Source organism: Podarcis gaigeae, assembly GCF_964106915.1.
Source record: "Podarcis gaigeae genome assembly, chromosome: 5".
Taxonomy (NCBI): domain Eukaryota; kingdom Metazoa; phylum Chordata; class Lepidosauria; order Squamata; family Lacertidae; genus Podarcis; species Podarcis gaigeae.
The window spans coordinates 48,893,575-48,910,741 of record NC_139681.1 but is presented as its reverse complement, the minus strand read 5'-3'; the positions used below and the strand labels follow the sequence as shown (position 1 = coordinate 48,910,741).

The window sequence follows — 17,167 nt, the reverse complement described above, 5'->3', positions numbered from 1 at the left end:
GATACGCACACCTCCGGTTGTGTATCCTTCAGGATGCAAAGGTGTCAAACCCAGAAGTATTTTTCCAGGTTTCGCTGCGCGTACATGTGCAGAAGCGCTCTACCACACCACACGCATGTGCAGAAGTGGTCCCTTCAGTTGCAGAAACCTTGGGATCTGACCAGAGCTCTGGAACAGATCCCACCCACAACCAGAGGTACCACTGTAGTTGCTTTGGAAGACAATAATCAGGCATCCGCACAACATGATCAGTGTAACGAAGCTGATGTTGAAGAATCATTGTTTCAACGCTGGTGATCTTTGCTTCTTCCTGTACACTGGTATTAGTTCGAACTGGCTCTGTATACATGGAACAATAATATCAGAGGGACAAAGCTTGGTTAAAGCCTTTCTCCATAACTCCATAGCTTGAAGATGCTCAAAGTACTGAAGCACCGCACATGTAAACTGAGCCAAGACAATTTTAAAAAATAGGTCTGTGGTCATGAAAGCACAGTAAAGGCTAACTCTGCAGCAAGTGCAACATATCACACTAAAAACTGTTGAGCCTTATAATTTTATCTTCATGTGAAGTTGTATTAGTATTTAGGTTTTGTGTTTTTTTTACTTTAGAACCAGTTCCTCAATGTAATTGCTACTCATGGCCACAAAGTGGCAGCCAAAGCACATATAGTGCTGGAAAAAGAACCTCTTAACTATGATGGTTGGAGGAACGATTGTTGGAAAAGAGACAGATCCCTCTCCATTATACGTAGAAGGGGGTGGCTGAGTTCTTTTTATCCTTGAAATCTTACTCATGAAATGGTACCTGAAAAGGAAAAAGGGATCAAAGCTGTATTCATAAACAGTAACTGTTTGAGGCTGTTTGCAAAGTGAACCTGTTTGTGGGAAATGTGAAATGTTACTTTATTTTTGGTGGAAGCCACTTTGGACATTAGAGGCCCCAATCCTCTCCCTACAAAAGCATCCCATGGACTTCTCATCAGTAAACTACATAGTGCTTGGCTATACACCCTTTCCTCGCCATGCATGCACACCAGAGAAGAGCAGCAGAAGCAGAAGCAGTCTCCCTTTGCCTCAGGCTCTGCCTCTTGACAGCCAGTAGGGATTGGGGCTACAGCTGGGGCAGGAGACCCTCATGGCGGTGGGCGGTGGGCCACAATGCAATATGGGTAGAGCAGCAAAGGTGACTCTTACAGTAACTCAGTATATGTTCTAATAATGCAAATCAGTGCAGCTCCTGTACAGCTGAAGAAGTGTTCCAGGTGAGCTTCTGTGAATCCTGCCTGGGTGATGTGTTTCAATGGACCAGTGAGCTGGAAACAACTTATCTCAGAATACCATATGTTGGAACAAACAGACTCACAGTCCGTGAAACTAACCTAACGATCTCAGCTCTGCGATTAAAGCTTCTCAGTCGTGAGTTCAAGAAAAAACCTCAACGGTATAAACCAATGGCTTGTGCAACTAGGACTTTGGAGGTTGACAAGGAAAATGGCACGGCAGTGATTGGGTGTCACCAAAACTCTGACCTCACTTGAATTCCAACCAGCTGCACTCAAGGTTGACTGTTGGAGTAATCAACTTGAGTAAGTGTGAATGGATAAGGATAATGTTTAGGCCTTGTCATTGAATAAAGAATTATTATTGATTATAGATTAGTCATTCTTTATTGTAATTGATAAGTGTAAATGTTTATTATATGCTGATGCTTAATTGAATATTGCTTTATTTGATAAGAGTTGTTTATTTTAAAGTTATTGTGACTTTTTTATATTGGGTCAGATTGTTACTATTGATGTTTGATGTTTTATTATGTTTTTATAGGTGTTGGGAGCTGCCTAGAGTGGCTGGGACAACCCAGCCAGATGGGCAGAGTATTGATAATGGTGATGATGATGATGATGAATTGATGCATGTGTTTGGTTTTTTGCACTTGTCGCTACAAATCCATCTCTTAAAATGGCTGCACACTGATCACCCTGGATAACTCTACCATTAATTGGTTAAAGGTACAAATTCTGCACAATAGTGTCATCACTAAGTCCTAGAGAGACCACAACATCATTCCTGCATTGCAGGGGGTTGGATTAGATGACCCTTGGGTCACCTCCAACTCTAAAATACTATGATTCTATCATTCAGTATTCTTGGAATAAGGACAAAGTAATAAGTGGCTAATATCAATTCAACCACAGAGCTGCACGAGGCTGATGGGAGCTATAAACAAAACATCTGGAGGGCACCTTGTTGGGGGAGGCTGCTATAAAGCACCAGTCATAAATTTTAAAATCTCCATCCATTTAATTAAAAATTGCCTGGTGTGAAGAAGCAGAGATGAGTCAGGTATGAATGAACAGAATCTTAAGTAGGAAATGGTGCATAACTGAGTTATGCCCCCCCCCTCAATCCTGCTGTTTTCCCCACTTATTTGAAGAGTGAAGCTAAAAGACACTTCAGCCAATCTGCATTGAAGCCTGATGCCAAAATGGTGTAATAAATGTGCTGAAGCCATGCATGCAGCAGGGAGCTCCTGCTTTCCTCTTCCTCTTGGGAAAAGGCCACAGCTCAGTGGCAGAGTCTCAGAAGAGCCCAGGTTAAATGCTGGTGTCTCCAGGCAGGAGTGATTCCTCTCTGAACCACTGGAGAGACGCTGCCTATCAGTGTAGATAATATTGACTACATGGCCATCCATATCTAGGGTTGCCATATGTCCACAATTTCCTGGGCATATTGGAATAGTGCAGTCGGCAACCGTGTCTGGCTGGAAATTGTTTTAAAAATGTCCGGGAAAATCCCATGTTGTCAATGTAATTTTTGCCGATTAACCATAAAAATAGCTCAAAAGCGGCAAGTTGGGGGTTTGTTTGTTGCGATTTCCCCCGAAAAGCTCAAGAACATTTCTGTCCAGAATTTCCCTGTTTGGAATATGGCAATCCTAACTGCAGTTCCTTAAAGGTAAAGGACCCCTGACAGTTAAGTCCAGTCGCGAACGACTCGGGTTGCGGCATTCATCTTGTAGGCGTTTGTCTGCAGACATTTTTTCTGGGTCATGTGGCCAGCATGACTAAGCCGCTTCTGGCAAAACCAGAGCAGCGTACGGAAACACCGTTTACCTTCCCGCCGGAGCGGTACCTATTTATCTGCTTTTACTTTTTGGAGTGCTTTCGAACTGCTAGGTTGGCAGGAGCAGGGACCAAACAACTGGAGCTCACCCCGTCGGCAGCCCAAGAGGCTCAGTGGTTTAGACCACAGCGCCACCCACAGTTCCTTACATCATCTCAAATGCCACTGCAGAGAATTCTCCAACTTTTTTTCTGAGAAAGTGGACTCTGAGAAAGTCTGAGAAACTCTGAGAAAGTCTTGTCATTTATGTGGAGGCTTCCCCTAAAACCCCAAATTACAGTTGTGGGGAGCAATCGCCTGGTCTCTCCCTTTTGTGCCTGCTCCTTTAGCTACTGCTTTGGGGAGGTTTGTGAAGGGGTGTAATATATAGCTAAAATTAGGGGAAGTCAGGGTGGGACTTTTAAATTTCATTAAAGCAACCCCTGCCATACATTGTCTGTGTAATTTGAGCACCGATTTCACAATACTTCCTATAATGTACAACTTGATTCATTATATTTTCTGCTAGTGATTTGATTGAGAGGCCAGTCATATTCAGGATTTAAAAATTGACTTTTACTTTTTTGGGAGACTCTAAAGTGGTTGTGAATGAACTTCTATAAGATTATTGGAGCGCAAAACATGCTTGTTCTGAGCTCCTGAGCTGGACTATATTGTCATGTTCTGACACGATTGCTGAACTTCCTAGAGGACTTCTATGAGGGGCACAGAAGTGTAAATATTCCATCCCAGAGAATAGTGTTATCTGTGGGCAATTGTATGGAAAGACATCATTTTTGAAGCCTGTGGTTTGAGTGAATTGGAAATAAGAGCTTACCCCAAAGAAGATACAAACCTCTCTGCATGGCTACAAATTGGGTCAAATTACCGTAGCATGATTGTGTGAGAGAAGTTTATTTCCACCTGAACTGAGGACCCATCCATAGTATATTTACAGAAGTCTATCTGCTCTTCAGGAGCGCAGGGCTTCTCAGCTGGAAGTCACTTCAGCCTGCTAGGATTGTGATAAATTTCATGGCAAGAAGGTAAACTCTGATGCCCCAGACAAAGCCCCCGAGGAATGGTGGTATGATTAAGAACAAAGAAGATGTCTGTGAGAAACTAGGAAACGATAATTCAGAGGAAGCTCAGGCATATGTGGCAAATCTTATACAGACGTGCCAAGTACAATGGATGAACTGCAGGTCTGTCTGTGGAGCAAGCAAGGGGCAATTGAGAACAATATCGTTTTGTTACAGTGTCGGCTGCAGGTTTGGGAGAGACTTTGGGAAGATGTGGGCCCACTTCCCTCTTCCCATTCATTTCCCTCCCTTCCTGTAGACCAGGAATGAGGAACATAAGGCTCAGGGTCAAATATGGCATCCTAAGCCTCTCTATTCAGCCCCTGAGACTCTCCCAAGACCTCACCTATCACTAGCCTTGCTTAGATGCTTTGGCCTGGCTGGAATGTGTGGCAAAGCCTCTTGCTTGTTTGGAATTAAAGTTATTTAGAAATGTCTGCATAGGGGGAATCAGTTCTGGGTGACCCAAGCAAAGAAAGGGAGGTAAGAAGATCTGGCTAGTTTCAGTTTTTGTATATATATACAGGTGATTCTCAACTTATGCTGGAGTTATGTTCCATGAATGGTGTGTAAAGTCAAAATCGCACATTAGGTTTAATGCCCCCCCTTTTAATACTAATAATAATAAAATTGCCAAGTGTGTAAAGCTGAACGTGCACAAGTTAAATGCACATGTTGTAAGTTACCTCTAGTTTGGAGCAGTGCACTGCGAAGTAATGGTTGGCCCACTGAATACAGTGTATGTGATTCATTTGTAATCTTGCACCTACTACACCCCCTGGCTAGCTTGTTAAAGTTATTGATGAAAGCAAGTGGAAGGAGTGCTGGGCGATCTCATTGTCACATAGAGACTCCTTCCTTTTTCCAATAGACAGTCCAACTCATAGCTTTGAGGTTATTCATTCCTCTTCATCTGTAGGATGCAGTACATTGTCTCTAGCATGAAGGTTGAATTCTGTGTAGTTTCTCATACCTGACATCCATAGGAGTTTTCTTGCAATCGGCTGGTGACAGGGAAGAAAAGCCCACAACCCTTCAGCTTCCCAAGAACCGTTTGGTTAAACTGCTTTTATACCATTTTATATAATATCTTTATATAAAATAAAGTCATGTTAGGGTTTCTTGGAAACACTATTTCTGGTGAAAAACTGGATACAGAAAGAGTGTTTCAGATTATGTCAGTTATGCCAAATCAACTCTGGCGATCAGTGGGGTGACAGATGTCGCAGCGCGATCACCCTCACATCCATCTGGCACTTATCATGGATCCACGGGCTAATTTTCTCTGTACCACCCTGTGTCCCAAACGCATCATTGCGCCTAGAGGCCAATCTCTCCTTGGTAGAAATACAGATCTGGCGCAGGACATTCAACTTCAAATCCCCCCGGTCTAATATCCCTAGTGCAACAAGACTGTCATAAGAGTGCCTGGTCTAAAATTGTCTATCAAAATCTACACTCTTGTGGTTTATCCCCACAACAGCTACTCACCATGGGTTACAGCAAAGCAAACAGTCTAATCTGCCAACGCCTAAATGATATCGAGTGTCAGACCAACTTGGCCACCATAAGGAAATTTTGCCCATGGTATGATCATTTTCCATCCTCCCACTTTGACTCTCTGCCACCCTATCTGTATAATCTAGCAATTCCAAAATATAGACACGCCTTCACCCTCGCAAGACTGAATGTTGGCTGTACTTGAGGGTTGATTCCAACAGATTCCATATGAAAAACACTTATGTCCCTGTGGAGATGGCGGCACCAAATCAGTGTCTCCTGCCCTCCTCACGTGCACTCTCTACAGAGACCTGGGGAACGAGATTATCACGCCTCTTATATTGACCATTCTGGGTCGCCCAACTACTGCCATAGTGTTGTTTCTCCTGGCAGATCAAGAGGAGCAGATGACTGCAAAGGTTGCAAGGTTTCTAGGTGGGGCAATCAGAATAAGGTCCGCTATTTGACTGCTGATTCAAAACCCTAAACTGTGTTTTATATAAGTGACTTTTTCTTTTATTCTGTGTATATCACAATTTTTTTTTTATTTTTTTTTTTGTTGCTATGGCCGATGGCTGACGCAAATAAAGTTTCATTCATTCATGTCTATTATGCCGTCAATGGACTGGATGCTTGCATTTGTAGCGAGGATGGCTTTTCAACAATCACATTCATTTTTTTTCCTTTCAGAGAGAGAAAGGCAGCAAACCGTTTTAGTCCGGTCCATAAGAAGTTGTATTGAATTCAGTGGGCTTACTTCCAGGTAAGGGAGGCAAGAACTGCAGCCTTAAAATGCTACTCAGGAGTCTTTCGAGATCTATGTTTCAAAACAAACCATCAACACCCACCACTTGAGACAATTCAAGTGCCTGCATGTTCATTCTCCCTGCTCTAAGAGCTTTGTCCATTGATCTTTCCAATGGATGTTGCAACCACTCCAGCCATTGGGCAATTAATTCTCAGTCATAACGTCCAGTTACAAAAAAATGGACTATCCTTCTTTTGGTATTTATCTCAATAAAGCACTGTAATCAACTGACTCATTAACGCAGAAAATATTTTAATTTTGAGGCCTCTGCTCGGAAAAATGCTCGTTGCATCTAAATTCCCTTTTGAGCAGCTGCCACTTCAGATGTCCCTGTGGCATCATGGTTGTGTTTACTTAATGTGTTTCTTTGGGCAGCTGTCATGCAAGGCTGCTGAACATCCTGTTTCTGCAAAAGGTAGCTTCATATGGCAAATTATAGTAAGCCGGGGAGGGGGGAGGGAGGTTGGCTTGTTCCAAACTCAGGCAGTAATCAAATGGCTCAGGGAGAAGTGGCTCAGAACATGGAGGAAATAAATAGGGCTTTCTGGGGTTCCCCCCCCCCAATTGGAAGTGTGAAAAAGTGTACACTTTCATAAAGCATCAAAAACTCTTCTACTAGATCCACTTCTCATTTAGAATATGAAAGCCCATATTTGAAGCCCCAATCAATGGACACATGAAGCTTAATGGCAGAGGCTTCAATTGCCCAGGCCCCACAATAGCCTTGAGGAGTTTAATTCGCTTTCAAGGTGGCCATCATCACGAATCAGAGTGATCAAATTACTTGTCACTCCGGAGGACAATAGGCTCTTGATTCAGGTGGGATGAAATGTGGAGCAAGGTCAGCATCTGCCAGGCTAGGGGCAGAGAAGGCATCTTTGTGTTGTATGCCTGGCACTTTCCCTGCACAGTGTGTTTCACTGACCTTTCTACTGAATGGTTTGTTCATTTTAAAAAAAATTACATCCCACTTTACTAAGCCAATTGAAGCAACTTACATCAACGTAGCAGACAGATTTTTTTTAAATGCTAGGGCATTATTTTGTTAAGAAAATGAAAATAGCAAGGACAATATGTTTCCAGAGACCCAACGCCTGACATTATTAAAGTGGGCTGGGGAGGTTTATTGATTTCAGGGGTCCTTGAGTGTGTTTGGAGGAAGAGAATCTCCTGAGGGTGTCCCAAACAAAAGAAGCCAATCTCAGCATGTTCCTGTATCTCCGCTTTGTCCAAATTGTCCAAATTATCTCCACTTCACTTGAAGTGGTAGAAATAGAGGGTACAGCCCAGCCTCCTTCTTAATATCTAAATGCCAAGTCACCTCAGTTTGGAGTTGTACAGATGTAAGGAAAAGGCCTGTACAAGAGCCAGAAGGTCTCACATTTTGTCAAAGCAGGTCAATCTAGAAGCAGTTTCACAAGTTATGCTTAACAGTGGGAGGAAGAGGAGAGTCATTGTTCATTTGACTTTTCCTGGTGCAGAATTAAAAAAAAAAAAACTGCCCTGGCAACAATGAACATTTTATTTGATTTCATTTTAAAACAAACATATCCCTCTGTCTCATGCATCAGAATTATGATGTTTCCAACTTTTTCAGATGAAAACATTGGATCAAAAAAGAAGGGGAAATATCCCGGCCTAGGTTTGTTTTTCGCATGTAACAATGAGAAAATGATCATCAGGTAATGCGAACTGAATTTTCAAGTTTGGGAAATGGAGGGGCACTGTGGCTTAGGGTGGCACCATTGGGAAGGATCCTCCCTCCCCCAAAAAACAGATACCAGCCTCAGAAAGCTCATTTTCCTGAGAAACATGGCAGGGGACAAAAGGGTTAACTTTTCTCCTCCAGGCCTGCTTTGTTCTCATTAATTATCTCGACCCCACCCACTGATGCAATGCTTGCCTATAGTACACATTCTTATATGTTTAATATTATCTGCCTGTTATCTGCATATACACTTCATGTTTCTTAAAATAGCCACCACATAACGAGATACTTACAACAATGCTTACAACTGTATAAAGATATGTATGTTTTGACATCATTATAAAATTATACTGCAGATATACAGCATGAAGATAAAGCTTTTGCACTCAGGTCTGACCTATGGGCTTTCTGGAGGCAACTGGTTGGCTGTGGTGAGCAGGGGCGTAGGAAGGGGATGCGGGGTGTGTGGTCTGCCCCAGGTGTCTTCCTAGAGGGGGAACGCACACTGTGGGGGGTGGCACTTACCGCGGGGCCTGGCCTGCAGTGCGCCCGAGCCACGTGTCTCTCCTGGGAGTGACGCGGTGGCTCAGGGCCCCGCGCTGCTCAAAATGGCAGCGTGGGGCTTGCGTTCACCAGGCAGACTCCGTGGGCATCTCTCTGTGGCACCCCCCTGGGCGGATCGCCATGGCACCCCCGTGGACAGATCGCCCAACCCCCATTGGTGGATCACCTCACCCCATGAGCAGAACGCCCCGTCCCTGCTGCTCCAGGTGCCAGAGCAGCTATCTACACCCCTGGCGGTGAGAACAGGATGCTGGACTGCATAAGCCATTGGCCTGATCCAGCAGGAAGAAGAAGAGAAGAGGAGTTTGGCTTTGATATCCCACTTTATCACTACCCGAAGGAGGCTCAAAGCAGCTAACATTCTCCTTTCCCTTCCTCCCCCACAACAAACACTCTGTGAGGTGAGTGAGGCTGAGAGACTTCAAAGAAGTGTGACTGGCCCAAGGTCACCCAGCAGCTGCATGTGGAGGAGCAGAGACGCGAACCCGGTTCACCAGATTATGAGTCCACTGCTCTTAACCACTACACCACACTGGCTCTCACACAGGCTCTTCTTATGTTCTTCTCCACTTCTCCCTCACTGCAGTGTTTCTCTTTGACCTCCTCTCACTGCTTAATAAAACTCACACAACTCTTTCTCCATTCCTTTCCTACCCTACTCCAATTCTAGCCAGTGGTGTGCAGTATCAGACTAAGGACCTGCTTGACCAGGGTTCAAATCCCCACAGAGCCACGAAGCTCACTGGGTGACTGTGGGCCAGTCGCTGCCTAATGTACTTCACAGGGTTGCTGTGGTGATTAAATGATGAGAAGGAGACCCACGTACACTGCCTTGAGGAAAAGTGGGATGCGTATGCAATAAATAAATAAATAAATAAATAAATAAGGAATCCACCATTTGCAAAGCAGCAACAGTACTTGAAAGCAAGCTATATTCCCATAGGAAAGAAATTGTGTGCTGTTTGCCTTCATTCATATAATTAATTCTGGCTACAAGTTTTAGGTGCCATCATTTGGGTTTCATTAAACTTAGCATCCAATACCCCTTGCGCATGCTCACATGTTAATTACAGTACAAAGAGAAACTTTCGACATTCATCACGAAAGAGGCCACAGTAGCCGGGAAAAGCCCATATTTACAGCACCACGCTCGCCACAATGCAATTGGTGGCTGGTCCTATTTTTTTCCTCGGCCAGGCGAACATTTTCTTCAGCTCCCCCCTGAAGCTGTCGTGCAGCCAGGCATAAAGGAATGCATTTGTGCAGGCAGACATCATAGCAAACCAGTGGCAAAGCAGCTGGATGAGATTGAAATACTGCTTGTCTATCAGCTTGATATCGATGTCCTTGATCACATTAAAGATGTGCAAAGGCAGCCAGCAAACCCCGAAAGCAACCACCACCAGGACCAACAGGCGAAAGGTCTTCCTCCTCCGGGCTCGGTCGCACTCCGCTTGGTTCTGGGTGACGTTGCCAGGGACAACTCTGTTTTTCAGCTTGACAGATATCCTAAGGTAGGAGACAGAGATGACTGCCAAGGGCAGGACGTAGGTGAAAATGAGGGTGTTGTAGGCATAAGCTAAGCGATCTCTCTTCCTGTCAAACCAAAATTCCTCGCAGATGGAGAAGTCCAGCTCTGGAAACTCAGCATAGTACGTGCGCAGCAGGGCTGGGGCAGCCAGCACGCAGCTCAGCAGCCAAATGCCAGCCAGGATATAGGTGCAGATTGGTATCGTGAGCCTCCTGCGGAGGGGATACACCATGGTGTAGTATCTGTCCACGGCAATGACAGTCAGGGTGAAGACAGACACAAACACCGTGACCGGCTGCATCAGGAACACAAAGTAGCACATGAAGTGCCCGTAGACCCAGCCTCGGGGCTCAAAGGCATATGCCAGGGTCAGGGGGACGCAGGTGGCACACATGAGCATGTCCGAAAAGGCCAGGTTGCCTACCAGGAAGTTGGTGACATTGTGCATCTTTTTGGTCTTGCAGATAACGTAGATGAGGAGGTAATTCCCAATGATGCCCACAAAAACCACAAGGGAGTAGCAAGGGATGATAAGCGGCTTGAAGAACTGAACCAGCTGGAGCCCCAGGAAGAGATTGCTGGTGTTGCTGTGGGTTGCTGAAAGAAAGCTCTGGGAAGTCAGATTCTCCAGATTCATTGTCTTTTTCCTTTGCAGTTTTGGGTCGACTAGAGCACAAACATACACGCACTCACACTCATTCACTTTGGGTCGGCTTGAATGAATAATAGAGTTGCCCCCATAGGGAATATATGCTCATCTGCAAAAGAAAAGAAAAAGCCTTGACAGCTGGGTGTGTTTTCTTTTTCTCCCAAGTGCAATTCGATTACTGATGTTCTCTCTTTCATTGCGCATTAACCCAGTAACTTCACAAGCATGCAGTTTAATAGGTAAAAAAATGAGGGTACTTACAGCTGTTGTCTCCAGAAGTCATTTGATTTTCTCGTACATGTCAGTTTGCAACTACTGCTTCCGATTTATCTCCCCCGCGAATCCATGGCCAGCAGAAAGTGTGTGCATGTGCATGTGTATGAGAGAGAGAGAGAGAGAGAGAGAGAGAGAGAGAGAGAGAGACTGCAAGTGAGCTGTGTGATATATCATAAAGCTAGAGAGCAATGCTTTTAGCAGCTTTCAGTACTTACTCATCACACATTTCTGCAGGGTATATCCCCATTGGCCAGCCACAGCATTACGTTGTTCCTTACGTACCATCATTCAATCAGTTATAGTTTGTGAAGTCCAAGTTTTTCTCCTAATCCTCTGGTGCATTATCATTTTACAAAAAATAAATAGACCTGCTGACTTTAAATGAGTGGAAATAATACTAAAAGGCTGAAGAGCTATCAATGCTGCTACCACTAGAGGGACTCAGCTACATGAAAGTTGGGAAATAAGGTCTGCGGCTCATGAATATTGAAGAATATTTGATTATGAGTGAGTGTCAGTTTCTCTCATTACTAGGCGTTCCGTAAAACCAGAATTCTAACCTCTGGGTTGTTTTCATATATTCAGCCCAGCTGTAGTGCAAAAGAAAATAAGCAAAGTATATTTTGAATCTGATGGATTGACAGTTCTCAAAGTGGGATGATATTTTTGTTTTCAAAAGATGTTTGGTTGCATCGTGCTAGGGAGTCTAGTAGTTCATTTATTCCTTATTTAGTATTTCAGCATTTAGGGCTTGTCCACCCTTCCTTTAACTCCATGCTTTCTGGGCACGACCCATGCTTAAAGTTCAGTGTCTCAGCACTTTTTTGTTGTTCTGGAGCATTCCCCATGAAAAACCCACTCTCTGCTGCTGATCTGGAGAAAACAGTAACTTGTGGAAAACCTGAATTGCAGTTTATTGCACTTCAGCTTTAAAGAGAGGAGTTTTCATGTGGAAAGCTCTAGGGCAGGGGGAAGAGAGCTCGGACACAGAGCTGCAAAGCACAGGTCAGTTCCTGGAAAGTATGAAGATTAGTTTGACTTTTGTATTCACACTGTTCCTCTTTCTGCCTGTTATCCATTGCTATCATTCATTTGTCTGAAAATGATCCCCGTAAAAGACTTCCAGATCAAATTATCCCAGTAGAATACTTTGCCCCCTCCCCTCTAGAACAAAGTATTCTGTAGAACAGAATACTTCCCCTCCCCTCTAGAACAAAGGGGGAAATGTGTTTTAATGTTTGATTGTTTTTACCAAGTGATAAACCATGGCCGTGATGTCTTTCTTAAATCTCACAGATATTATAATTATCAAAGTAAGTCCTCCCATTTTCTCCCACCTCTTCTTGTTTCGTATTTGGTATCTCGGGGCATGAATGAATCAAGATCAACACTAGACGCCACCATATCAGCATAACATTGGGTGGATTACTACGCTGAACTTTTTGGAAAACAGACAGGGCAATCACCCGATGCTGAGGTGATCATTGATCAGTCAAATTTTCCAGAGTGGCAAGGGGTGACCCCTGCAGGCATAAAATCTCTGATAGAGAGCTTAAAACTAAATAAAGTGCAAGGTGAAGACATGATGCCACCAGAGCTAATTTATGACACACATGGACTGGTGGCAACCCATCTTGGCTAAGCTCTACACCTACATAAATAATACAGCTCAAATGACAGCTGGTTGGAAATTGAACATCATTGTGCCAATCTACAAAAAAGGAAATAAAACCCTTCCCCAAAACTACCCCCCCCCCATTAGCCTGCTGGATATCCCCTCCAAACTCTATGCTCGTCATCTGCTCACCAAAGTACTTAGATGGCCATGCCATTATTTGCTTTACAAAATAGAAAAAAAAACAAGAACCAGTAATTTGATTTATTGTAGTTCAGAGTTCACCTTATGATCCCATGCCCATGGACACAATACTAAACAGCTCAGATCACAAAGGGAGTTGCCTTTTAGTCTTTGTCTACCAAAGTTAATGGAGTGAGGTTGTAAACAAAGCTCTCCTGAAATGAAAGTAAACAGCCTGGAGGCTGGAATGCAGGCTGTGGAGATAGAGAGACCTTTGCTTATATGTCTGCCTGGATTATTTCAAATGCTGAGCCTGTGCTGGGCAGCACAAGACACTGTATGGATATTTTGGCTCTAACATTTGATATATTCTGCTTTATTTTAAAGAGTTCTGCCAGTCAGAGCCATCTTTCCCATTGGATTTACTGGCGCGTTGCACCAGGGTGCCATCCTCTCAGGGGCGCCCCAGCGAGTTGGGGAGCTGCGTGGTTTTGCCGGCGGCCTCCCCTTTCCCTCCTGCACTCCCGCAAGCTGCACCCTGTCAACCATATGACTGGCGGATGTTCAGCATCCTTCCCAAGCCCCCGAGGGAGGAGTGCGATTCCTGCAGAATGGGAAATCTGGAGGGTTCTTTGCACCACAGCATCAGATATGTTTAAGATGGCGCTGCTGCCAGTAAAAGTTTGAATAACATTTTTATGGATAGTACATTTATTTCAAAAGATGTCCGTTCTTATGTTTCCAGTCGCTTCAAACTGAGCAATATTAATATCTGCAACACCCACATCCTCCCTTACCTCTATGTATTTTTCCAGGCTGACATTTACAGTGAACTGAGCAAACTGAAAACTAAACAAGCAAACACCCACAAACTTTGCCTGTCCATGTGCAGGACGCAAGTGGAGGAAGACTTACGAAGAATCCAGCTGAATACTTGTATGAATTATGGAGTTTTTTCAGAGTGGCTTATGGCCTTTTAAACATGATGCAGTAGGTCCAGTGGTGGCCTGCTAGGAGAGGCTTTTGCTGTGAGGCATTTTGAGGGTAAAATTGCTTGCAGCCAATTATGGTAGGCCAGTCCATGAAGATGCCCAGAGCATTGGCTGGTTGTATATTACTGAATCATCTTTGTTTATGAGGCCCACAAATGTGGGCAAGGTGCTTTATCAGGTCCATGGAACCACATGTTCACTGGATCCTTGCCTTTCACGACTTATAGCCTCTAGTAGGGAGAAAATGAATAGGTCCAGAAGTCCTTTTAGAGAGAAAGTGGTCCTGACATTGTTAAAGGACGTGCTAGTGCAACCACTGTGTGGATTTCCAGCAGCTCACAAATCTTGCGAAAGAGTTTCGACTCAAAACTTGCATTCTGGTCTGTATGCATCTAGGTGTGCCATGCATACAATGCATTTCTCAACAAAAACCAGGACACAGCAATGGTTTCCTGGTCTGGAAGGACAAAGGCCTCAGCCCATTTGGTGTAGTCAATGACTACTAAAACATAATGCAGGTAAAATAGCTGTTCAGGGCTTTTTCTCTCTTGAATTCTTTATATAAATTAGAACTTAATACAAAATGGTTGCCCGATTCAAACTCGTGGAAGCTGGTGCATTCTCTTCATGAGAAAGTTGGGATTTACTCATTTGCCGGGCTAATCCATGCTAACAGCATTCAGATCACCACTGTATGGGGACATATTACAGAATTTACAATACAGGCCTGAGAGGTAGTGTGTCCATACTCACTATAGAATGTTTCAGTAGCAATGTTGCCAAAGTGGTGCTAAATATTGGATTAGCTTAACACTGCAGGCACAAATGTGGCATTTTGATGCAGCAGATTAGCACAAATATTTAGTAGTGAGGAGTCAGGAATTCAACAGGAAAAATAAAATATCAGAACATTGTTTAATTTCTTTTTTTTTTGTGCATAATTTTTATTGGTTTACAAAATCAAAATACAAACAAACATAACGATTCTCTACATATTCTATAAGAAGATGACTTCCTTCAGTCTTACCACGAATCGTCCATACTACTAATAAACATTATTTCTGCGTTTCTTTGTTTGTAATGCCATAAGTCATTTCCATTTGTACATTTCCTTTTGGACATTACCCTTTACCTCTTACAGAGCATCTTTGAAACCCACCAGAGTTATCTGATCATCAATTAGATTTTCCAGATATTTTGTGAAACTTTCCCAGTCTTTGACAAACCTCTGATCCTTTATGTATCTGATTTTTCCTGTCAACCTGTCCATCTCCGCATATTCTAATAATTTCGATCTCCAATCCTCCAATGACGGTATACCCTCTAATTTCCAATTTTTGGCTATTAAGACCCTTGCTGCTGTTGTTGCATATTGGAATAGCTTATGATCTTTCTTCTTGATCTCCCTTCCCACCAGACCCAGCAGGAACGCCTCCGGTCTTTTAACAAAGGTATATTTTAACATTTTCTTCATTTCATTGTATATACTCTCCCAAAACCCTTTAACCTTTTGGCATTCCCACCACATATGGTAGAAAGTTCCCTCCTTTTCCCTGCACTTCCAACATTTATTGCTAGATCCGTACATTCTTGCTAGTTTTGCAGGGGTCAGATACCAGCGATAGAACATTTTCATTAGGTTCTCTTTTAATAACACACAGGCCGTGAATTTAAGGTGTTGGTTCCAGAGTTTTTCCCACTCTTCGAAATAGATATTGCGACCCAGATCTCTAGCCCAATGTATCATTACTGCCTTAACTTCCTCGTCAACTAGGTTCCAATCCAATAATTGTTTATACATTTTGGACAGAGTTTTTGTATTATTTTCCAAAATCTCGTTTTGAAATCTAGAACTCTTGTCAGCATAAACTTTATCTTTAACATCTTTCCTAAACATTCCGTTTATCTGATGGTAATGCAGCCAGTCATACACTTGGGACTTAACCTGGTCGTACGGCCTCATTTTCCACTTTCCTTCCTCCTTCATTAATAGTTGCAGAACATTGTTTAATTTCTAATCATGTTCCAGACCGTCACCATCCTTCTGACTCCAAGCAGTGTCTGTAATGTTTCTGCCCTCTCTTCCTCTCAAAATACTTATTAACTCTTCCTGACATTATCTGAACCTCTGGCTGTGGGCCACCTACCAGTAAACTAGAGGATTTTGGCTTTAAGCTGATTTTAGTTCAATTAGAATAAATTGACTTAAATACAATACTCTGTAACTGGATTCCGGATTAGACTGTGGGCCGTTTCTGTGATCACAGCAGCATTTTTTCCCCTCCAGTCAATGTAATCAAGGCTGATTTGGACTGTATTTGCTTCCCACCTTCTACATACTGAAACCTCTTTATGCAGAAGGGGTCTCACAGAGAACATAAACAGCCAACCAGCATGTGCAAACCCTCCCTGCTTACCCGTTTTGTGAATCCAATGTATTGTGAGACTACCAAACAATTCCTGCATATTATTTAAAGTTTAGATTAGCGAAAGACTTCACCAAATAGGTATTCTCAGATTCTGGTGTCTGTCATCAATTAGTTAGTCAACAACCGTAAGAAAAAAGAATCACTGCTGTAGCTGTTGTGAAAATGTTCTCTAAATTGGCTGCAAACTGAAACTCTGGAGAGAGACTGGCAATTCTCCCCTGTTGACTGATACAATTAAAGCATCACAGGTCTGTTCCTCTCTGGCTGCTGGTGAAGCTACTGATAGTGTATTAGACAAGATGGCAATCTTTAGGTGGCCGGGAGATAGGGTGCTTTATTCCTCCAACTACTGAGCTGAATTCACACAAACTCCGTCTCCTACTCCGTCTCCTGCCTCTAAAAATAAATGAACGAATCTGCTGTTGCTTGGCAGGCTACAAAATGTTGCCTTGATACAGCAGACTTTTAAAGATGATGACAGTGATGATTTCTTTATCTCATCTTTTCTCCCAGATCCACAGGGGAGCTCACATGCTCCTGGCACAGTAAACCTTTGGGGTAGGCTATGGCCAGGGTTAGTGATTGACCCAAAGTCATCCAGTGAGAATTGTAAGCACCCAGTTTTAGAATATACAATAAAACAATCCCTTTTAAAACAACACAGTAATTAAAACAGGCGATCCAGTCTGAGAGCTCAGGGGAATGGCTGCATAAACAAGTGTGTC

At 43.3% G+C, this 17,167-nt stretch overlaps 1 protein-coding gene and 1 long non-coding RNA gene across 3 annotated transcripts; one reads left to right on the top strand and one right to left on the bottom strand.

The window, feature by feature from the left end:
* Positions 1–8,880: 8,880 nt before the first annotated feature.
* On the bottom strand, positions 8,881–11,729 carry LOC310845785 (prolactin-releasing peptide receptor-like). 2 transcript variants are annotated; one of them, XM_083741484.1, is made up of 2 exons: positions 11,209–11,729; positions 8,881–11,056 (listed from the first exon to the last, which is right to left on the bottom strand). In XM_083741484.1, the coding sequence occupies exon 2, from the start codon at positions 10,933–10,935 to the stop codon at positions 9,904–9,906; it is 1,032 nt and encodes a 343-aa protein (XP_083597610.1). In that variant the 5' UTR covers positions 10,936–11,056; positions 11,209–11,729; the 3' UTR covers positions 8,881–9,903. The 2 variants fall into 2 exon arrangements, with proteins under 2 accessions (XP_083597610.1, XP_083597611.1); XM_083741485.1 differs by having other exon boundaries at positions 8,881–10,895.
* Positions 10,745–14,917, top strand: LOC310845841. The gene is made up of 3 exons (XR_014564995.1): positions 10,745–10,879; positions 12,607–12,700; positions 13,837–14,917. It is a non-coding gene; the product is annotated as an uncharacterized lncRNA (long non-coding RNA).
* Positions 14,918–17,167: the final 2,250 nt, after the last annotated feature.

Excerpts from the sequence above, each read along its gene's own strand:
- LOC310845785 (XM_083741484.1), bottom strand. The coding sequence starts at position 10,935 with ATGAATCTGGAGAATCTGACTTCCCAGAGCTTTCTTTCAGCAACCCAC.